General features: G+C 28.5%; 3 protein-coding genes across 3 annotated transcripts; 2 read left to right on the forward strand and 1 right to left on the reverse strand.

Moving 5' to 3' along the window:
• Window positions 1-1,788: 1,788 nt before the first annotated feature.
• Window positions 1,789-12,750, forward strand: LOC119671581 (AP-3 complex subunit delta). Its single transcript, XM_038082280.1, has 15 exons — window positions 1,789-2,122; window positions 4,339-4,434; window positions 4,672-4,800; window positions 4,945-5,085; window positions 5,180-5,309; window positions 5,379-5,518; window positions 9,224-9,297; window positions 9,633-9,781; window positions 9,851-10,198; window positions 10,261-10,432; window positions 10,494-10,650; window positions 10,712-11,396; window positions 11,468-11,599; window positions 12,033-12,165; window positions 12,218-12,750. Exons 1-15 carry the CDS (start codon window positions 2,027-2,029, stop codon window positions 12,705-12,707), a joined length of 3,072 nt encoding a protein of 1,023 aa, XP_037938208.1. The 5' UTR covers window positions 1,789-2,026; the 3' UTR covers window positions 12,708-12,750.
• A 3,152-nt stretch (window positions 12,751-15,902) lies between these two features.
• LOC119671582 (gamma-tubulin complex component 3) lies at window positions 15,903-23,985 on the reverse strand. The gene is made up of 9 exons (XM_038082281.1): window positions 23,405-23,985; window positions 23,075-23,346; window positions 22,810-22,998; window positions 22,411-22,748; window positions 22,203-22,344; window positions 21,620-22,142; window positions 21,364-21,556; window positions 20,986-21,307; window positions 15,903-16,667 (listed from the first exon to the last, which is right to left on the reverse strand). The coding sequence occupies exons 1-9, from the start codon at window positions 23,511-23,513 to the stop codon at window positions 15,945-15,947; spliced, it is 2,811 nt and encodes a 936-aa protein (XP_037938209.1). The 5' UTR covers window positions 23,514-23,985; the 3' UTR covers window positions 15,903-15,944.
• On the forward strand, window positions 18,795-19,703 carry LOC119671583 (peroxisomal multifunctional enzyme type 2). Its single transcript, XM_038082283.1, has 3 exons — window positions 18,795-18,862; window positions 18,943-19,104; window positions 19,330-19,703. The coding sequence occupies exons 2-3, from the start codon at window positions 18,972-18,974 to the stop codon at window positions 19,542-19,544; spliced, it is 348 nt and encodes a 115-aa protein (XP_037938211.1). The 5' UTR covers window positions 18,795-18,862; window positions 18,943-18,971; the 3' UTR covers window positions 19,545-19,703.
• Window positions 23,986-24,010: the final 25 nt, after the last annotated feature.

Consider the following 24,010-nt stretch of genomic DNA (forward strand, 5'->3'; position numbering starts at 1 on the left):
AAACTTCGTCGTTCTATTCCTTTCATTACTTTGAGCTGACATCGATTTTCCCTATTTTAACACTGTACCTATTTAACTTTTAAAGAAAGGATATGAATGAATAAAATAATAAATGCATGAGTAAGATTAAAAAATTTAGGGAATACAAGGGCTGTTATATTATATTGAGAAGCGTTAATGAGCAACTATACTTAGTGAAACCATTTTATAATGTGAATCATAAATTGCGATAACTTCTTCACTTTCTGTATATTCTTTTTAATGTAAAGCGAAATTCTAGTAGTTTTCTTGCCCTTTTGTTAGATGAATATCAAAATTAGTTGTGAATAATGTTTAATTTTAAAGCTTTACCGAGTAATAATTGAAAAGAGCGTGGAGACTCCTTTTATGTCATACATTTACCAATTACCGAACTTCGGTTGAAGATTCCTAATACAACTTTGGGTTGCAAATCAGCTGCGATCAAAGATTTTATATGCTGATAAAGATATATTTTTTTATTTATTATAATAAATATAACAGAAAAAAATGTTTTTGACAAAGAAACACAATAAATGGCATTTATGATAATACAAGCCTTATAAGACATTCACACTGTCTCATTTAGGTGGTTTGGTTCATTATGGTTAGTAATGACGATGATTAACCATACAAAGAGCTTTCATATAAATGAGCTTATTATCAATAAATCAGCTTTTTTAAGGCAAAAAATGTCAAATGCAACCCCTAAAAATAAATTTCCAACCAGGCAAATTACCAAAATTTGAAATATGTGTCATATGTTTTATATGTAAAATGTAAACAAACGACACCTGATCTGTAAATAAAGGCTCAGAGATAGAAAGCATTTAATGAAACCTTTGTTTTTATAAATTGAATATTTTTTGACATATAAAATATTTTATTCTTTTATTTGTGACCAAAAATATTATATACTAATTTATTAGCGGGCTAATTCGTCATTTAAATAGAAATAAAAAAACTATAATGTATTATTTATATTTAAAAACAAATTATATTTTATATAAATATTTCTATTTAATTGACCAATTACCCCGCTAATAAATTTACATCATAATTTATCATATTTATAAATTTATACTATAAATAATTTAATATATCAATTACTTATTTAATTTTTTTGTGTTATATATTATTAAGTGAATTTTATAGACGTTTTATTAGCTGCATAAATTAGCTCATTATAATGTGTACGTTCACTTCTTGATATAAATAAGCAAGTGCTTAAATGATAAAGTGTGAATGTACCATTAGCAAGAAAACGCTGTAATAAAAAATCATTGTTTATTTGTTAATGGAAAAAAATTGAGAAGCTGGTAACTCTCATTCTAACATCTGATTTCGTTATTCTGTTTTGAAATGCATTCGCTGCTACTAAAATGGAATGTTATGTTGTGCCCTATTACCATTTTTATAACATATGCTTAAAAAAATGTTGAGGTTTATTAATTAATTTCAAAATCAAAGAAGTAAATTTTTATATTTCATATAAAGTAATAACAATTTAATTGTTATTGTATGTCAACACGAAAAGTTAAATTCGGAAAATAAACAATAAAAATTTTGTTACATTCTACACTGCGTTTAACATTGTATGTTTTCGCCTGCTGGTCACCCTGTTCATTCATTATCGTGTGCAAAAAAATTACCGAGAAGAGAACATACATTTTTTCGGTAGTAAAATAATTTTTCATTTGTTTTTATTTAATTTTTAAGTAACAATAAAATGTAACAACATAAATTACAAAAAATATTAGTAGTTGATTAATAACATATAAATGAATTATTTTTGTGTGAAATAAATATAAAAAAAAACCATTTTATAAAAGTGCATACAGAATAAAAGATTTTGTCGACATCATCAAGGAAAGTTTGTGTGAAAACGCTAAATCCATAGCATTTGCCAAAAGTATCTTAATAAAAATTTATTATTAAAAAGAAAGAAAGAAAGTTTTTTGTAATATTTTTGTATACATAATATAAAAGTTAAAAATTTGTATGTATAATGGCATTAAAGAAAGTGAAAGGAAATTTCGAACGTATGTTTGATAAAAATCTAACAGATTTGGTACGTGGCATCAGGAACAATAAGGATAATGAGGTAATTTCAATATATTTTAAGCTAATTACTTTAAAATAAAATAATTGAATAAAAAAACTTTGAAAAGTATATCTGTTGTTGAAGTATAAATTATCTCTTCATATAACAACAACACACAATCCACTTCTCTTTTTTTTTGCTGCGCTTATCTATATAAATTGCATGCCATATTCCCCACTCCATTTGTGGTATTATTGTAAATAATGTACGTGCATTAGCACCCATTTCCCAATTCATCCAATGTGATTGTGAATCGCCCACCTCCACTCAATTCAATTTGTTGCCTTCTATGCTTCTTTTCGAAAGGCGAAATGGACTGCCTATCTAGAAGGATTTTCATTATCAAACAATATTAATGTACATACTTTAACTTGGCTGCAAAATTTTTTCTTTTAACAATGCTGACAATGATGACAATGATGACAATGGTGTTCTTATCATCAAAGTCGTCTTCCATTGTAATTTATAAACAAAGTTTCCAAGTTCAATTCCTTGGGGTATAAATGGTCCACATTTGTTTTAATTGTGCACTTACGCTGTGTAGGTTGCTTTGCTTTAGGTTCCATATGTCGCAATTCCTACAAATGCTCTCGTGCTTAATCTGCGCTTGATAACAAAATGATTTATTTAAATAATGTGTAAAAATATTTATTATATATAAATCACATTTGTGTTTTTAGTGGAATTTATTGTGAAATTAGTTAAAAACTGAAGTCTGCTATTTGGAGCGTGACTTTTGCAGTTTTATTTGCTGTGCATAAGCAATATTGTGCCTAGCACTTTTGGATTCCTAAACTGTTAATTAATTATTTATTCATTTAATTATTATAATATTTAGTTATTATGATGTTATTAGTTATTTTATAACATGAAAAATGTACTTTGATTACAAGTACATAGGATGTAAACTAAAGTAGCTCGAATAAAGTAAATAGAACCTCATTTTTAAACATGCAATGGCATGATTTGATTCATACAGTATCATTAATACTATAGTTTTATGACTTTCTAACAATTACTATAAGTGAATTAGTTTATACAATAATTTTTTAAATTAATATTATTTAAAGTTTTTATTTTAAACAAAAACATATTTCGTATATGCTATATCCTAGGAACCAAAGGTCTTACGAAGAACTTTCTCTCGCACTTTTCTGGTCCTACTCTATGATTCTGTAATACTATACATACTTCTTCAATATTATAGATAAGATGACTTGTCTATAGTGTAAGTCTTGATAGTGTTATGAGCAATATAAATTAACTCGTCGATGTATACATACCTTCAAAAGTATAGTCGCCTGCAATAGGCATATATATTTCTGCAAGTTCCCGGTACATGATACATTTTGATCTCATTTAACAAAACAAATTGTAAAATAAAATATGTCGTACAGTAGATAAATAGATTTATAGAGAGACTAAATATTACAAGATATTAGAGCCAAATGCTTTATAATATTTTGTGCTGAAATGTCGATTGACGACAGACGATTATGACATCTTGAAAAACCTTGATTCGTTGCAATTTTAAATAAACTAGAGACCACGAATATAGAACCCAAAGAATATGAATGCAGATGGAGAGTACTGGAATAACTTGAAAAAGTAATTATTGGTTCTCAAATAGTTTTTATGCTGAAGAATATAATGATGCCCATTTTTAACTTTTGCATGAAAATATTTGAAGAAAGTTATAGTGTTTTAGCGTAAGCAAAGCATGAAAAAAGAAGATTTACACCCATTAAATCTTCAACACTTCCAAATACTACACTTCTGATATAATGAGAAGAAGAGGTAAAAAGCGTGAAAAAAGAAGATTCAATGGGTGTTCAAGACTAATTGATACTACACTTCTAATACAATGAGAAGAAGAGTATATAATGATGAATGGAATGAGGAGAAAACCACGAAACCGTGGTTTTGAAAGAAGATCCAAGGTTGTATTTTAAAGATAAATAATACATATTATATGCATATTAAATTGTGCTTTCTATAGCAATATTAAATACTTCTGCCAGCTTCGATATTCTTATGGAGTACCTTCCCTTGTTAACAAAGGTTCCGTTTTGTTTAAATCAAATATTTTATTTTTAAAAAATTGTCAACTTATAAAAAACTTTTATAATTAATGTAATTAAATGTAATCTAGTGTAATATTACCTCAATAAAACATTTAAAAATTCTATGAATTAAACGCAAATTTTTTTCTTTAGGCAAAATACATATCGCAATGCATTGAAGAAATTAAACAGGAACTGAGGCAAGACAACATCAACGTCAAGTGCAACGCAGTAGCCAAGTTAACATATGTGAGTATGAGTTCCAATTAAAAAAAGCGAGATACGAGAAATTTGAACATAAATGCAAGTGGGTTTTACACTCAAGGAAACACTTAAATAAACCAGTACAAAACATAAAATGTTGCTGTGCCGGAAAACAAAACGAGCTGCAGAACAATAGATGCCTTTGTGTTCATTTTAATTCATATTCTAATTTTAATGCTATCTTCACATAAATACATATATAAATTTTTTCACACTTTGCAGATACAAATGCTTGGCTATGACATATCGTGGGCGGGTTTTAATATAATCGAAGTGATGAGTTCGTCGAGATTTACGTGTAAAAGGATAGGCTACTTAGCAGCAAGCCAGTGCTTTCATCCTGATAGCGAGGTAAGGTGGTTTTAAGTGCACTTATACGAGTTCATATGTTAGCCTATATGTGAGAACATGTTTATGAATATATAAACTGAAGAGTTTTGTACTGTACTCTAGTGTTTTTTACTATAATTGAATTTCTTTTTCTATTTCGCATAGTTGCTCATGTTGACAACAAATATGATAAGAAAAGATTTAAATTCACAAAATCAATACGATGCTGGTGTTGCTTTAAGTGGCTTAAGTTGTTTTATTTCACCTGATTTATCAAGAGATTTGGCCAATGACATTATGACCTTGGTATGTTTGCTTATCATTATTATGTAGTCTCTATTATATAGTAACAGTAAAAAAAAAATATGAACATAAATATGTATATATTTGTATATTATAGATGAGTTCCACAAAGCCATATTTACGTATGAAAGCCGTCCTTATGATGTATAAAGTATTTTTACGTTACCCTGATGCTTTGCGACCTGCGTTTCCTAAACTTAAAGAGAAACTGGAAGATCCTGATCCAGGTAAAATATTTATACATAAATAAAATTATATTGGAAAGTATTTCACATATTGTTATTTTATCTTTTTAGGTGTACAATCTGCTGCCGTCAATGTTATTTGTGAATTAGCACGTAAGAACCCTAAAAATTACCTTCCATTAGCACCTATATTTTTTAAGCTAATGACAACTTCGACTAACAATTGGATGTTAATTAAAATAATTAAATTGGTAAGATTTCGTTCAGATTTCGTTTATCTATAATAAATATTTACATTGCACAATTGACTTCAATATTGATTCGTATGAACTCGCTGAAAAAACTATTTGGACTACTACTGTTTTGTGTAATTATAAATACTATCGAAATATTAGACTGACGTAAATAATGATTCTAACTATCAATAATTTATTTATAAATTTCATTTTAAATTTATTATAATTTTCCCTCTTTCTCTCTTTTTCTATCTTTTCTCTTGCAACGTACCTCTACGAACTATTTTCTTCCAATATATGATTTAATTGCATTTAAATGATTTTGTATTGAAATTCCTATTAAAAATATGCGTTAAATAATTATTTCTCGTAAAGTTTGCCAGCCTTACAACAATTGAACCAGCTCTGGGACGTAAATTAACACAACCCTTGATTGAAATTATTTCCAGGTTTATATAAAAAATTTATTTAATTTTTTATTCAAGCAATTAAAATTAAAAAAAAAAATTAAGATATTCAATTGATATCTCACCAAAAATTAATTTATCACAATTTAATTTTTTTAATGAATTATTTATAAATTGTTTAAAAATTATTTTATTTCCTTTTAAACCACACTTTGCTTTTTTATTAATTTTTAGCCAATTTATATTATTTTCTTTAATAGTTTCTTTATTTTGTTACACCAAAACGAACAGAGGTAATTTCTTTCCATTTATGTTTTCTTTCCTCAAACTTTTTTATTTACTGAGAATTGGTAATAATCAGTATATGTACGCACATTATTAATAATGTATGCTCGTTCGAATATGTCATGGGCTGATCTATATGGTATATCCTTTTAAATTTATTTAGTATTTTCATATATGAATGGTATTTGAAGTAATGGCTATTGAAGTAACAATTTCCTTTCACTGCCTGCCAGTACGAAATGATATTTATTGTATGAAATGTTTATTTTACATTCCATTGAATTAATATATATATAATCAGCATATTTAATTCTTACTATGAATAAACACATAATAGATATTCATCAATAATTTTTAACTTTTAATATTAAAATTGAAAGTAAAAATACGCTTGCCGTCTTGATGTTTTAACTCTTGATTTGCTATAATTACGCTTACCATTTCAGAAATACATGCAAACCTTATAATAACATTGTCTGATATTCATTAATGATTCCGGTGTTTACGATTGTATGAGAGTAATCTTCCATAAAGTTTGCATACATTTCAAAAGTGGTGAGCATAATTTTAGGAATTTAAGAAAATTACGCTCAATCTGCTTTCGTACATTCGTCACACTAGCGTCAGTAATGAGTATTTCACATTGTTTGATTCTCATTAAATACGCTGATATTGACTATTGTGAAAGTATACTACCATAAGGTTCATATAACATTCAAAATTGAAGAGCGTAATATTTTAATAGCTAATATTACGCTCACAAGCATTACCTCGCCACAATAATGTGTTTTTAACAGGGTTTGATATTCATTGATGACGCTTTTGAGAGAGTATTTCCATATAGAGATTACATGCATTTCAATCATAAAAAGCGTAATTTTATTTAGAGTAGAAATGTCGAGACGCCTATTCTAACTTAATTCGGAAGTGCTTATAAGTGTTCTTCAAATTTTTTAGCACACCTATTACGATAATGAAATGTCGCATCATATCATGAATTCTTCAATTTTATTATTCCTTGCAAATTTGATAGATCAAAAACTTAACTCTACTTCATAATCAATATAAATGAAATTAATGCGTTATTTAACAAAGCAGAAATGTTTATTAGTAGTTCCTGAAAATTATTGGCATTAGAAGAATGTATTCTGTTGTTAGAATAACTTAGAATAATTTTTACCTAATCAATGTAGAAAAAAATCATATATTTTGATTGTATCTTAGCTAAACATGAGAATATTTTTAAGTTTTTAAGAATGTTTTTAGTTTGTTTTAATAAAAAATATTGCTCAAAAATTTTTCTAATATTATGAAAACAAAATAATAATATAGAATAAAGTAATGGAGTAACCTAGAGGTTATCATATTTTAATCTGATATATACTTAGATGTTGTAATATAAAGATTTATGAAATAATTAAATTAAGGTTTCTCTATGTCTTTTTATTAGAAATTTATATTAAAAATCATCCATCGATTCGTGATGTTCTTATTTGAATAATTGAAAATTTTCGAATAATTCGAATATCGAATTTGTAGCAAATAATTCGAACTATTTAAATGAATGAATTCCTGTTTAGATTTCTTATGGATTGCTGTGTAATTTTAAAATAAGTGATTCAAATGACATACTAAAAAAGCAGAAATAATTAATTAATTTATTAAAATAAGAGTAGCATATATTAGTTTTGAAATACCGAAAACGTTGTTATAAAAAGTTAAAAATATACATTATTACGTTGAAGCTTTAAATGTGGTTTATTACGGCAGTTGATCTGTTGGAGAAGAGGTAGAATTTATGAATATTTTTCTACTACTTTGTCTAGCACTGACAATAGATGAAATGAATTCATTATCTAAGAAATCTAGGAAAGATAGCGTAAGTTGATCTCCTTTCGTATCTCTTTAATTTTATCTGAAAACTAAAGTGATTTACTAATTATAGCTATGAACTTATGCTGCAATGTTCATCAGATCGTTTCTTTACGGGCTTAGCAGATATAAAGATGGTAGACTTATAGGATCTCCTAAGCTTCAAACTAGAAGTATAAATGGTTTAACAAGGATAGCATATGAAGTCATATTTAAAACTATCGTTCTATGAAACTCACTTTTATTTTGAGAGCATTACAATAGGCGATAAATCTCTCCTATTTAAAGTATTAACATTCTATTTGTATTAATAAGTGCCATCTCAAACCATAAATTCAGAATTTCAACTATTCTAATAGTTCGAAATATTTGATGCAAAACTAATATACGAGTAGTTTAAATAGTTATTCAAACTATTTGATGCAAATTCGGATATTCGTATTCGCTAATATATTTGAATAACAATTACTTCTTAGTCTATTAATACAATGTGTTTTTTTTGTTAAATCTTCTGTCTTTCTAAAATGTATCTCATTGTTATTGCTAATACTTTAATCATTTAATATTATATTAATATCATTGATATATACATTTTTTTATATATATATATTTATTAGTGCTTATGTTCGAACATAATAATGCGCGAGCAGTTCGAATATAATGAAATTCGAACATTTGGATTTAAACTGCAAATATTCGAAAATTTTCGAACTGCTCGAAAAGTTTCGAGCTGGTAGATGTTCGAGCTATTTAAGCTAATCTGCTTTAGGTTACATTTTATACAAATACATAAACGAGAGGCTCGAACACAATATTATGTTTAAACATTTCAAGCGGCAGGTTGTATTCGAACGTTTGGTTCGAATATTAAAATGGAAGTTTCGAAAACCTCGCCTCATATTTGAAGTGCTAATATTTATGTATGTAAATTAAATATTTAAATATATATATTATTTATCATTATTAAAAAATTCTGCTCAGAATCTATTAGACTTACAACAAAAAATATCAAATATATTTAAAAAAATTTTCGCTGGTACTTAAATGGACGACTCCGACATATAATATCGTACACAATACAATATTTTATGTATAAGTTTTTTTTTAATATTGTGTTTATAATTTTTGCTTGTTTCTTTTTCTCTTGCAATTGCAGTTTGGCGCTTTAACTCCTTTAGAACCCCGGCTAGGAAAGAAATTAATAGAACCTCTTACAAATCTAATTCATAGGCAAGTTTTGTTGTTGTTTTTTGATTTGTGTTATTATTTAATTATAAAATTATATTTTTGTTTTTAGTATTTTTAAATAAAAATTAAATGTTTTATAAAAAAATGAAGAAATATTTAATGTTATATTTATTTTTTTTTAAACACTTTTGCTATAAGCGTTTTTTGCAGTATTTGTTTAAAAGATTTCAACTTTTTTTTATTAATTCATATGCAAATGAAACCACAGTGTAAGCTTCTTTAATTTGTTTAAAATTGTTGACAATTTTTTGTAATAGACACAGATCGCACCCTGTAATTGCAGAACATAAATTGATTATATATTTTTATATTAACAGCACAACCGCCATGAGTTTACTTTATGAGTGCATAAACACTGTCATCGCCGTGTTAATCAGCATCAGTAGCGGTTTGCCAAATCACAGTGCCTCAATACAATTATGCGTTCAAAAGTTGCGTATACTCATCGAAGACTCCGATCAAAATTGTAAATATGATATGAATAATTGATGAATAATTGTTATAATTCTTATTAACATTTTTTTGTATATTTTAGTGAAATATTTGGGACTATTGGCGATGTCGAAAATTCTTAAAACTCACCCTAAAAGCGTACAAGCGCATAAGGATTTGATATTAGCCTGTTTAGATGATAAGGATGAATCAATCCGTTTGCGAGCGTTAGACTTACTGCATGGCATGGTGTCTAAAAAGAATCTCATGGAAATTGTAAAACGACTGCTGGGGCATATGGAACGAGCAGAGGGTTCGGCCTATCGTGATGAATTGCTCTTTAAAGTAATAGATATTTGTTCGCAAAGTTCGTATTTGTATGTAACGAATTTTGAATGGTATTTAACGGTGCTAGTGGAATTAATACAACTAGAAGCTGGTTCTAAGCATGGTATTTGTATATATACAGAAATTATTGTCAATTATGATTCTATAAATATTTTATTGCTGAAGGTCGCCTTATTGCGGAGCAGCTACTAGATGTTGCAATACGTGTGCCTGTTGTTCGTCAATTTGCTGTCAATGAAATGACTAGTTTATTGAATACTTTTACTGTATCGGCTCAAAGTAATTCCATGTACGAAGTGTTGTATGCTGCTGCTTGGATTGTTGGCGAATTTTCAAAGTAATTTTACAAATACCAAAAATATATTTTTCATTTAAATCTTTATTTTTTATTGTTATAGCGAATTGGATGATGCAGAGAATACTTTAAACATTTTATTGAGACCTCGGCAAGTGCCGGGTCATATTCAAGGTGTTTTTGTACAAAATGTTGTTAAAATTTTTACAAAACTTGCCACAACATGTTTGGAAAACGAGGATACAGCTACATTAGTAAAAGTAACTACCGTTATCTTAAAATAATAGAATCTTTGTTAAGGTTAACATATTTGTATTACAGCTTTGTGATCATGTGCTGGAAAAACTGCAGGAATTTAGTAGTTCCAATGATATTGAAGTTCAAGAACGTGCAAATTCTGCTTGTATACTCATTGAAATGTTGCGCGTACAATTCAAAAATAATGCCACCGAGTTAACTACACATGCTCAATCAAATCATAAAAACGCTATGGAAAATATAATATCCACAGATGATAATCAAAATATGCCAACACAAAGCCAGATAGAGTCCAGAAGGATACCTACATTAGCTATAGAAATTGTACAGGAAATGGCTTTACTGTTTGCTGGTGACCTGATACCAGTTGCAGCAAAAGCACAGCGCAAAGTACCACTGCCCGATGGTTTAGATTTAGATGAGTGGATAAACCCACCACCTGAAGAAGAGAGTAGCGCATCATCACAGGATGAAAATGATGAGCTCTTTGTTAAATCTTCCATCAGTAACGATGAAAGCAAACGACGCAAGAGCTTAGAATTAACTCCAGAGCAAATAGAACAAAATCGAATGGCACGTCTTCAAGAACAGTCAAACAATCCGCACTATTTAAAATCAATGCCATCGGATGGCAATAATAAAACAAAAACATCAAATTACAATTCAAGTTATAATGTGGATCAATACGATAATATAGACGATATTCCAATAACCGAATTATCGCTTGATATACCATTACTAATTGGTGGTAAGTTGCATAAATATTAATGTATTCTAAATATTGTGCACAATCATTTAATTTTTTTTCTGTTACTGCAGCTACTAAACGTTCCGATAAATATATTGTTCAAGACAAGTCAAGTACTAAGGAGAAGAAAAAACACAAAAAATCCAAAAAGAGCAAAAAATCAAAAAATAAAGTGTCCTACAGTAGTTCGGATTCTGACGAAGGTTAGTATAATTATACCACAGACCACGTATTTATAGATGTCTACGGCCATGCATAATTAGAGTCCACTAAAATGTTTTAATTTAGCCATTCGATCGCTGTTCAATCTACAACAGCAGATACATTTAGTAAAGAAAGAAAGAGAATAAAGCTCTTTCAAAACTTCTCATTTGCTCAGAGTGCAAATCACAAAAGTTGAACAAAAGCTGATTTCTGAACTTTTAAAATCGTTATCGATTTTGTGTTTAGTGTTGGATATCCATATATAAGTTTTCTGCACTTATTCGTTAAAATATTTTCAAATTGAAGAAAAAGTGCCTTCCCGGTTTTCACTGTTATATGCGTATATATGCTAACACATCTATTATGACTGATAACATATAAATATATTATAATTTAATTTTAGAACTATTTAAATGATTAACTTATTTGTAGAACCGAAACCGCTACATATTGTTAACACAACGCTGGATATGCCCGAAGGCGTTGCATTATCTGATAGCGAAGATAAAGACGGTAAATTTGATCTTGACGATCCACACCGTGCGCTTAATATTGAATTAGATATGTAAGTAAATTTTTTATCTTGGTTTTATTGAAGTTATCAATATTTTATACAGACCCGATTTTGAGGAACCCAGAAACCGCCACGCAAATAAGAAGCCTACGATTAATAGTCTGAATAATAATCAGGACTTGAATACTGAGAACAAAAGTAAATCTACTGGTAGCAGAAAGGAAAAGAAAAAAGACAAACATAAGGATAAAGAGCATAGATCAGCTAACTCTAAACACAAAACTAAGGAGAACGCTATTATAACAGAAAATTTATTGGGTGCTTTCGTCGAAGATGTACCCAAAGACAAAGCTGCAATAGAAAAATCACAAGAAGTGTCTAATATGAATGTGCAACATAATATTGAAAAGAAAAAGAAATCTCATAAGTCTTCGAAGGACAATAAAGACGACATTTCACACGAGAAGAAAAAAGAAAAGAAACAGAAACAGAAACATTTACACAAAGAAAAGGAAAAAGGTAGAAAGGAGAATTCAAATGGAGACTATGAAGAAGCACTAGGAATTTCAACACCAAGTAAAGAATTATTTTAATTTTTGTAATATTATATGTTCGAACACTTAATTTTTCATAAACATAAATGAATCTTATTAAGTTTAAAAAATAGTTTTAAATTCATTTTATATTGTATTTAATATGAGAATGAAATGAATTATATACTCCACTGAAATATGTACTTCGATTATTCTTTTTATCGATTGATTGTCTTATTAGTAATACAAACGTGTATAAGTTCGAAAATGGAATTCGTAATATTTAGTTGCTTTTTATATTATATATAACGGATCAGTAACTAATAATTTAAACTAAGTAATTAACCTTTTTTTGATAAGACACTAATATTAGTTAACAAAAGTTGTGCTTACAACAAAAAAAAAAAAATGAAGACATCATAATGCAGTCCGCATTATTATCACATTAAATTGCTGAGCAACAACACATAAACACATTTATATGAACAATTAATATAAATTACTATTTAATAAAAACTATATATATACTTTAATTTTATAAATCGCATATATTCTTACTTATATTGTTTAAAAAAAGAAGTATAAATACTTAATTATATTATTTGTTAAATGTGTAATAAAATGTATTCCATTGATGAAATATTTATACATAAAAGGAATATATATATATATATATGTTATATATAAATTATATAGCAAGTGTATATGCATATGTAAGTATATTTGTATATTTACTTTTTGTTGAGATTGTGTAATATGTAAAGAAAATATAATTGTTTTATTTAGCTTAAAATATTTTGAAAATTTTTATCTACAAGAACAAAGTTAATGAAAAAGAATATATGAGACCCATACTGAATCCATAGCTTAAGTTAATAGAATTAGTAATAACCGATACAATAAAGAATATAAATACTGAAATAAAGTTGAGCTTGATAATTTTTTTCTTAATTTAAATAATAAACTTTGAAAATTTAAGCTTTTGAAATTGTTATATCATTTAGGCCGTGTGCGAGTTCGAGTCAATTGATGGTAAATTGAGGTAAATAGTAAATTATGTCGATATGGCAGCGAATGTTGGTATTTACCAAAATTTCTAGTAGGATATTTAATAAATTTCGAGTACAAGATGTTTAATAAATAAATTAGAAAACTTGTAACCAAAAATAATAAATACATAAATGCAATAAATGAATAAATAAATATTTACATAAGTGGAAATTTCAATTTACTCGAACTCGCACACGGCCTTAATTTTTTTTATTTGTATTTTGTGTTTTATGGAATGCAATATAGATAAAATTTCTGAAACGGTCAGAGTGATCTACACCTCGGATCTGCTGTTTGCCTCTTCTATCGTTCACAAAAAAAGGGTGGAAAAAGCCTTTTAAAAAAAGTTCATAATGTCATGTCCCAAAAAAACAAACAAATCATTTAAATGTTCAATGTTTCACCAAAAGGACTGTCGTAAAAACTACATCAGAACCTACTACTATTCTATAAATTTATATTGAATTTTTTTTATAGAATGAAATAAAACGTCTCCTTCACTGTGGTTTTGATTAATCTTTTTATTGAACGAATTATTAATTTGTACTTTTTTTTTATTATAATTGCTTTTCATAATTTAAATGAAAAAATTAATGAACAGAAGCATTATTAACATTTTAATATTATTTAATAACTGAAAATTGTACTAACAACAAAGAGCGATTGCATCATTATGGAAATCCACATTATTTAATAACTAACTTAATAAAAACTAGATACATTAATAGAATAGTATAGTTTTTTTATATTGTATTAACTGGTGTTTCTTAAAAAGTATAAAAATCCGGGTAATAGCATATAACTTATTATTTATCTCTCCATAGGGCAAATTCTTTAACTCAATCAAGAAAAATTACTTCATCCATGTAAACTGCACAGTCCCTAACTCATTTTGTGCGCAAAGTACTTAATATTTAATGTGACATTAAACTGATTAAACAGATAAGTAACCTCAACCGACTTCCACCTGACATTTTGATCGTTCAGCCAAAACTGTACTGATTAACAGTTACTTATTATGTATTAGCACGTTAGCTTCCAATGTGAGTTTAATTATCAGCTCCATTCTTTACTGTTTTGACCTTTCCATAGAAACAGGGTCGTGCTGCCCCATCAACGAATAACCTCGCCATAATGATTTGGAATCGCTCTGCCAATAGTCCCCCTTACTGCATTTTTCACATATTTGCGAACTTTTTTTATACTATATTACCACTTCTGTATATCTTTTGATGAAACCTTATGTCTCGGATAAAAGATCTGTCCATAAAAAAAAATTAAAATACCCTCTCTCACTTGTCAGCTATTCCGTTATCGAGAATTATGGAGGAAATTAATTAGTTATCGTCATAAGTGTTACTTTTACTCATTCATTAAATGCTGTATGATTACAGACAACTTATATATGGATGTCCAAAGACAACTACAAAATCGGCAACGATTTCGTAAGTTCAAAAAAAACTTTCTCAATGTTTTTTGTTTTTATATAACAAATTATATCATCAAATTATCATGATATAATTATATCAAATTATATCATTATCTTATATGCTTTTTTTGAATATCAAAGAGCCTTCGCTCCCACTCTTCCTGTAACTAAATGTGTGTTCTCCGATTTACAGTATATATATGAATGACGGATGACATGTAGATTGAAAAACAACTGAAAGGTACGGTGTTGGGTTCTATCGTTTGTGGTATAAATTTAGTTATGTGCAATATATTTTAATATTAGATAATAGTTAATAGCTTTTAGAACTCTGTAAAAAATATAATATAGCATATATTAATTTCATAACAATATTTTTTTTTTATTTTTAATAAATTGTGTGATATTTTATTTTAGTTAACAAAGCTTGGGAGTATTAAAGGAATGCCAATATCAAATTCGAGGCCCTTGCATTACTGTTACTTTCGCAGTATACTAACACAATAATAATATCACGAGTTTGTTATTTATTATTGTTTACAGAATATAATGCATTTCATTTAATATGGAACTTTTTTTTTCTAAATAAAGTAATTCAGTAGTAATTGATCAATTCATTTGCAGAGGCGGTTAGTTAATCAGGGTCTTCATAAAATGTCACAACACGGAATTATTGAAATTTCATTTTGTTGTGCTAAAATAAATTTTAAAAAGAATTAAATTGTGTTTTATTAATTATAACCAATTCTCTCACCGTTCAGGTTTTTCATTTTTAGTAATTCGATTATGTTTCGCTTAGTTTCCATATGTGGTAAATGTCAATTTAAGTGCAAGCTACGATTTCCCATTGACAATTTATTGGAATTGTTGATAACAACACCGCTCATACGCATATGTTCAAATGTGAGCGGTATGGCAATTCGTTGATCCCGTTTCTTGTAATACTCATTGAAGTCCAGACGAATGCCAAACAATTGTAAGTTGTGATCATTATTCGAATGGAGTAGAAGTAAGAAGCAATGAACGGCTTCTTCATAGTCAGCTTTTATATTTCCTAGAGACTTATAATAACTGCTGGTGTTTTGTTCAAAGATTTTGCGGTCCTGATCACGTTCCAACATTTTTTCAGTAGTTGTGCCAAATTTTCCTTTCCCTTCTGAGATGAGAGCCTCCTTTGTATACCTGTTACGCGCTTTTAATTCTTTGAGAACTATATCGTAAAACTTTTTTTGCCACACATTTAAACGTTGTATGCAGTCATAAACCGTCTCCATGTGTTGGCAGAGTTCTCGTGAATTTTTATCTTCAGTTTCCTGAAATGTGCCTTTTCTAACGGATTTTAGAAAAAACATATGTGCCTGTAGGACATCATCCAGGGTCCGGGCCTTTTTAATATCATCTGTTAGCATTGACCAAGAACATTCAATCACTTCGAATAATATATAATATTCCATTTGATGTATGAAATGCATAATTTCAGAGGTAAGCATATGTAATCCATATAGTACCTTGGAAATTTCTTTAGCAATCGGTCTTATAATCTGAAAGTATTTATATAAAATCATATTAAATATTTTTTTTATGTATATAATATTAAGTATTGGTGTTGGTCAGTGTAATATTAAGTATTGGTGTTGGCAGAGTTTTTTGGGTGCATGTCGAGACAGTGTTTCTGCTTATTAAATTAATTTCCAATATATTTAATTTCATTAATTGAAATTTTAGACCTTTCAATTAAAGGTTTTATGACCTTTACCAACTTTATTACAAATTAATACGGCATGACCAGCTGATATTAAAATAGTTTTAATGATTAATTTAACTTCACTTTATCAAAGATCTATTACTCGTTAGCAACTTCAAATATTGGTTACAAATTTAGACGTAATATGGTTAACAGTCAACGAAAGGTTTTATGACCTTTACCAACTTTATAAAAAATTAATATGGCATGACCAGCTGATATTAAAATAGTTTCAATGATTATTTTAACTTCACTCCATCACAGATCTATTACTTGTAATCAACTTTCAAATATTGGTTACAAATTTAGACATAACATAGTCAACACGAATCGAGTCCTTTCTGTTTATATTTAATGACTGTCTAGAAGAATGGCTGCCTAGCTAACTGCACTCATCTTTTCATATATGAACTCATCTTTGCTTAAATTTTTAACAGTTTCAACCTGTCTGATGACTATACCTTGCTATATCTCCTACTGCCTAATGAGAATATTTTGTTATATTTCTAACTGTCTGATGACTACGCCTTTTATCTATCGACCAGTCTGATGACTACACCTTGTTATATATCTATCTAGCTGATGACTATACCTTTTCTCCTCTCTATTCTGCGAAACATGAAAGCACATAGTTTTAGTAATAGTTACGTATTGTTCCAATAGCAGTCAGATCTATGTCTCGATGTTATTCGTTAACACAGACAATAAAATGCATCGTTACTTCTATTATTCTTATTATGTGCATATAAAAGGTGACATATTAATGAAAAGATGCATATTTTAAAGTAACTAGATTATTTGTAACATAAGAGGAATTATTTGAATAAATGTTCATTGTTCTTTTAAATATACATATATCAATTTAATTTTTAATTGTTTTGTTTTAAAATTTTTTAGGTAAATAAATGCAAGTAGTTATAATTTGATCATAGAGAAAATATTTATATATCACCCATTGTATTTAGAGAATAATTTGTTTAATTTAAAGTGGCATTTTACATTTCTAATTTCCATCTACCCTTATTTTTAAAAATTGCAAATTATATTTTTTCCGGGTATTTATAGTGTAGTATTTGAATTGTTAAGGTTAAAGTTTAAAATGCATATTTTAACAAATTCATTGGCTATACTATCTTATCTCACATCAAATTGCCAGATAATTTGTAAAAACAAACATAACTTTAATTTAAAAAGACTCTCTTTTAATCGTTTATGAGCTTATTTCTTCTTAGTATTAAAGCTTTCAGATCAAGTAAAGCATAAATGTATCAGATTGTAAGCAAGCAACTGTCTTATTTTAGTCGAACTAAAATTAATTGTGTTTTAGTTAATGCAATAACATTTCAAAAACTGTAGCTTTATAAACCATTTAAGCACTTTAGTTGTCATAATGTAAGATTAACTTCTAATTTAATATTAAATAATTATTTTTTTAAGATATAAATAAAAATAATAATAAGGTTAAGTATGTAAAAACACATATTCGTTTTTTGCTCATTTCAGATCATATATTGTTCTCGTTTTGTCTCTTCTGCATAGAAGAGATCTTTTATCAGCTGATAAAAACATTGAGCAATTGCGCTGCATTTCTTTGTGTGCAAAGTATTTGATGTTCAAGCTGAAGATGTGTTGTTTATGCTTTTAAGCTATGCTGCTTTGTAAGCTCTCTGTCATAACTAATGACTTTATTTGCGTTCTGCGTTCTACGTCAACTAATTGAGCCTTTAAGCTACAGTCACTTGTTACTGTATTTCTTGCAATTGATCTACACTGAGAGTAGTTGGGTATAAATAACAGCAAGCTTTACATATTAGTAGTTGAATATACTGCCTTATTTTGTAACTCGTCTCACAGTTTTCACCTTAACATTTCTATAGTGCAAACGTCTAATCAAAAAAACAGCAGAATGCGCATGTAGAGGAAATGGGAGTTTCGCCATAAATTTGACGTTTTCGTATTGTACCGATTTAATTCACTTTCGTCATTCACAGTGTAAGCATGCGATATTAGAAATTAATATAACAAATAGTGTAAAACATAAATTTTACTTAATTGAAATATTTGTATTACAGTAAAAAGTATTAACTTATATTCAACAAACATGGCCCTACCGTCAGATGCTATATTCCAAAAAATTATTGATGGTGTTAAAGACAATGAAGCAAAAGCTAAAGCCGTAAATGGTGTTTTTCTGTATAAAATTACAAAGGATGGCAAAGTAGTTAAAGAATGGAGTAAGTAATTGAAATTATTATGTATTAACAATGTAAATGATAAAATAGCATTCTACGACTTAAAAACTAGCATTCTATCACTTATTTGCTTAGCAATTCATTGGGTACAAAGGGTAAATGTAAATGTGAGGAAAAAAACTGTACAAAGACTACGTCATTACGTTATGCTTTTAAAATCTCGTAAATTTTTTTAAAATAATTAAACTAACATTTTTTGATTTTCAGCAATTGATTGCAAAAACGTTAAAGTTTATGAAGGACCAGCAAAGGATGTTAAAGTTGACACAACATTAACCTGTTCCGATGAAGACTTTGTTGACATTGCCTTAGGCAAATTGAATCCACAAGCAGCGTTTATGAAAGGAAAGCTAAAGATTGCTGGCAACATCATGTTGACACAGAAGCTGGCTCCTCTGTTGAAGACTGACTCCAAGTTGTAAATACTGACAGAGGTTTTACATTTATTATATGTAATTTGATAATTAAGCAGTAATAATATTCCAGTAAATTTGTATGTGGGTTCGATACGGTGATGATGTATATAATATGAAACACGTTTACTTAATAATGCTATAATAAATCCTTTTTTACACATCAAACTTTTTGTCTTTTTCTTTCGTTTGAACATTGAACTTAAATCGATTTACGTACACGGAATGTTAAGCTTCAGATTAGATTAATAATCTAATCCGATAGTTTCCATTAACATTCAATAAAACTTAATTTATTTGCTCAAATCTTCGATAACGAATTTAACACAATAAACTTAAGTTTCAGAAAAAGGAATGAAACTTATGAATTTGTTTAACATTTAATTACCAAACCAAAATTTAATAATATTAAAGCATATAATATTCAAGTCTATTAATTAATGTATAAATGCACCCTGCATATTCTTCATATGAACTTTGTGCTATAAACTGCACAGCAACTATAATGTTAATTAATGTAATTGTTGTGTAGAAAACGTTAAGGTACTTTATTTATGTATATGAAGAAATACTATAGAGACAACATATCTATATCAATTGATTTCTTCAGGTAGCGTGTTGCACTTGTATTTACATGCTATCTACTTTTCAGAAAAATTAAAACATTTTAAAGCTCTTTTTTTATATTAATGTGTTGTGTATCCTTCTGCCTAGATCCGAACAAGCCATTTAGCGTTGTTTACTCAGAAATTATCACAGATACCACCCTAGTTTACCGAACAACAATAACTTCACTTTCTTAAGAGTTTTTTAAAATATAGTAAAATATTGTAAACGATATCTTCTGCAATGAATTAGCTGTTAACAGCTAAAATCAAGATACTGCTCAGTTAGGCATATGTCAAATATCTTACTATATCTTAAAATATCTTTACTAACTAAGCATTATGTGTGTATGGAATAGGATGAGCAAAGCGATATGGAGTAAGGATGAGGTGATATGTAGGGATGTTAAATCTAACTTGAGTGCAGATTGAAAAATCTTGCCATTAATCTATAGAATTTAGAAGGCTCAGAAAAGAGCCAATAGGACTGCATCGATATGACGGGCGAATAACTCTTGCCTAAAATAGAACTCACTGTTGTTATGTTATCTTCATTGGGGTAGGGGTTGATGTATCTATAATAAGAATTAGGCATAATTATGATCTTACTGATTGTAACAAAGCTTAATCTTAAGATATCATTGTTGATTATTGTACTTAGTATTTTAAGAAAAGAGAGAAGCAGCTTTTCACAAAATTTGCTCTCATAATAAACATTTACACTGTATTACTAAGGCATAGTCCAACAATAGTTTCAATCGTCATGATAAGTTGATAAAATTATATTCTTGTTACTCAATATATGCTAAATGCATGTGTAATATACACACATACATATCACTTACCTTATCATTGCATTTTTGATCTTTCCAAATTTTAGTAGAAAGCATATGTTCCATGTGCTTCATACGCCAAAGAGGTCTAAATAAAACTTGATAAATTTGATTAGTATCCTCAAACAATATTGCCAATGGTCCATCTATTTTATAAATAATTGACACTATATCCCAACCAATTTCTCCATTACACGGATTATTACAGCAGATATGTAGATTATTGTAAACATCTGCACCATCAAACTGTGCATTTGTTGATCGTATGGCAGAATCCATTATAGAAGTAAGATCACTAGCTCGCAGATCTTTGGCAGGTTTATACAATTCAGTTCTTATAAAAAACATATGTTATTAAAATGTTATATTTATTAAACATTTTTAACTTACTTAAGAAGCTCAATTAAGACACATATAAAATCTCCTTGACCTAAAAGCAAGTAACGTCTGTGCGCTTGTAAATGAAATTCGAGTTTATATTCCCCTTTTACTTTGTCTAAAACACTTTTGGAAGTTTTTTCAAAAATCGATTCAATTATGCCATGTAATTTGGTGTCAGGCACTTGTGAAAAAATTTGCTCTCCTAAATGAATACATCATAAAAGAAATAAATATACTATACAAAATGTTAAACTGGTTTTTATACCATCTTTTTTTATGCATTGGAGTAATTCATCGCGGCCTTCCATCAATCGCTTATCTTCACAAACTTCTCTTAAAAAATTAATACTTTTGCCAGTAATAAGTATTTTATTAGCCAAATCCATGGATATAAAAGTAGGTAGCATATCAGTACAAACGCTATATTTATCTTTCCATAAACGCTCAGGTCCAACATCGTTTATGCATTTAATAAAAAATTCGTTATGTGGATCTGAAATCACGCCTTCTAACATCCAATGAGAGAGCATTTGATATAATGGATGACATACTGCTAGTAAAAGATCCTTTGCTAATGCTTTAACTGTTGGATTACCATGACCCAGAAAGCTATAAATTGTTGAAGCAAGTTCACCACCTTTTTGTACCTTACATTTCTCTGCTATTATAGTTAAACACTTTAATCGATGCAATGGTTCAGCAGCCCAGACCATCAATTTAGTTAGAGTAAGACTTTCATTAACATTTTCATAGCAATTTTTTTGGTACGAAGTTCGTTGTTGATTAAGCTATCAATAAATATGAAAATCAGTCAAGAAATAATATAATTTTGTTCATAATATATATACCTGTTCCTGCAGCATTGCAATCATTCCATAATATTTTGTTAATTCATTTTTTAATGCGGATATAAAACCTTGACCCATATACCCTAAAGCTGTTTTTCCAGTACTAGGATTCGAGAAATTTTGCAGCAAATTGTGATAATAACTAGAGTAAAGTTAAATTTATTAGTTTTTAAATTTATTGAATGTATTCGCATTAGTTTTAAAGTACCCAAGATGAGATAAATATAGCAGAATGTGTGCTTGTTCTCTACTAATAGCGCTGCAATTTGTGCGTAACTTAAATCGTTCCAATTCAATATCTTTCTGCAAATATTTTCCATCAATGCCAGTAAAAGCATATATTAAATTCTGTATTATGTCATCATTTTCATTATTTTTTTCTTCCTTTGTGGAAACAGCTAATGCACTTGGTAGGACTACTTGATTGTTAGAGGAACAAGTGTTGGACGCGGTAGTACTCACAGAATCAGAGCTGGAAAAACCATGACTAGCGCGTACGGTATTTAATTTATTACTAGAATCTGATGAGCTGCTGCGAGCCGAAAGCTAAAACGAATATATCAATGGCAATTATGGTTTCCACAAATCATGTGCTGTTTTTACTCACTGCTTCAAGGAGCCTCGTATCGAGTTTCTTACTTGTCGAATTGTCGCTGAATTGCCTATGTGGGTAAACAGGATTTATGTTACTGCTTCCATTAATCTTCTTATTTTTATCATGATCATTTTTTATGTTTGTATCAGCCATGAACAATAAAAATGTTAACAATGCTCGGTGATGATATGGATCTATTCGCTATATTTTACCAATGTTAAAAATGATAACCATAACCATTACTTATGATGATGTAGCTAAACGTTATGTTACTTACACTGTTTTTTAATTTTTCGTTAATTTTTTGAAACAGGCTAACATTGCTTACAAAGCCGATTCCACCATGATTGATTGATGACAGTTTAATATCTAAATTATTAGTAATAAATGAAGTTGTAAGACCATGCGGCATCACAGAATCTAAGCTAGACACCTTGCATATGTGCTGACGTACTTTTGCTTCAAGTGCAATGGAATCATATGGCAATAATTTGTTAAACGTTATTGGTGAATTAGATATGTAATTCGACATATTCTTCACAATTTCTCCTAAAAATAATCTTGTTATAAATCAATGTTTCTCGTTTTGTTTGCAAATATAACTTACTCCCAGGTTTTATCTTATTACCACCACTCATGCTTAATGCCAACTTATCTATTAGTTCATATATTAGCGTATAGTTATTGCTGTGTTCATCATCTCCATTGGAAGACATATTTTTAAGCACAGCTTTTCAGTGCGACTTCAGTGCAGTTTCAGTTTGTATTTAGAGACAAATTATTTACTTTCAACTTTTGTACTTCATTCCAGTTTGGATTTTGTTGGTTTCAGATAGATGACAAATGCCAACTTTTGTGCAATTTTTTCCAGTTTATGAACTTTTATTAAAAATTTGCACTAAATCTTATAACATCAATTATATAAAATTATGGAATCTATAACCTTTTAGACTTTTCCGCAATTGTATAAAAATTAATAATTATTATAAACAAAGTCTCAACTGCTTAACAAAACAGTGGATGAACAATGTTTGAGCGAATATCGCAGTGTCTATTTTTGCGCTCGGAATGATGTTAGAGCAAACAAGAAACAATATAAACAAAACGAAACAAAAACAAAATATGATGCCACAAGTTAATTGAAGGCCACAAGTTAATAAATAGTTTTTAATAGTTCAACAGTGTACCAAGAACAGATAAAATTTCTTTTGAA

The sequence above is a fragment of the Teleopsis dalmanni genome, chromosome 1 (genome assembly GCF_002237135.1).
Source record: "Teleopsis dalmanni isolate 2A chromosome 1, ASM223713v2, whole genome shotgun sequence".
NCBI lineage: Eukaryota > Metazoa > Arthropoda > Insecta > Diptera > Diopsidae > Teleopsis > Teleopsis dalmanni.

Coding starts and splice junctions, on each gene's coding strand:
- LOC119671581 (XM_038082280.1), top strand. CDS start 2,027: ATGGCATTAAAGAAAGTGAAAGGAAATTTCGAACGTATGTTTGATAAA. Junction 4,435..4,671: donor CAGTAGCCAAGTTAACATAT/GTGAGTATGAGT, acceptor CACACTTTGCAG/ATACAAATGCTTGGCTATGA. Junction 9,298..9,632: donor CTTACAAATCTAATTCATAG/GCAAGTTTTGTT, acceptor TTATATTAACAG/CACAACCGCCATGAGTTTAC.
- LOC119671583 (XM_038082283.1), top strand. CDS start 18,972: ATGGCCCTACCGTCAGATGCTATATTCCAAAAAATTATTGATGGTGTT. Junction 19,105..19,329: donor CAAAGTAGTTAAAGAATGGA/GTAAGTAATTGA, acceptor TTTGATTTTCAG/CAATTGATTGCAAAAACGTT.
- LOC119671582 (XM_038082281.1), bottom strand. CDS start 23,513: ATGTCTTCCAATGGAGATGATGAACACAGCAATAACTATACGCTAATA. Junction 22,999..23,074: donor ACGAAAAATTAAAAAACAGT/GTAAGTAACATA, acceptor GGTAAAATATAG/CGAATAGATCCATATCATCA. Junction 22,345..22,410: donor CTATATTTATCTCATCTTGG/GTACTTTAAAAC, acceptor ACTTTACTCTAG/TTATTATCACAATTTGCTGC.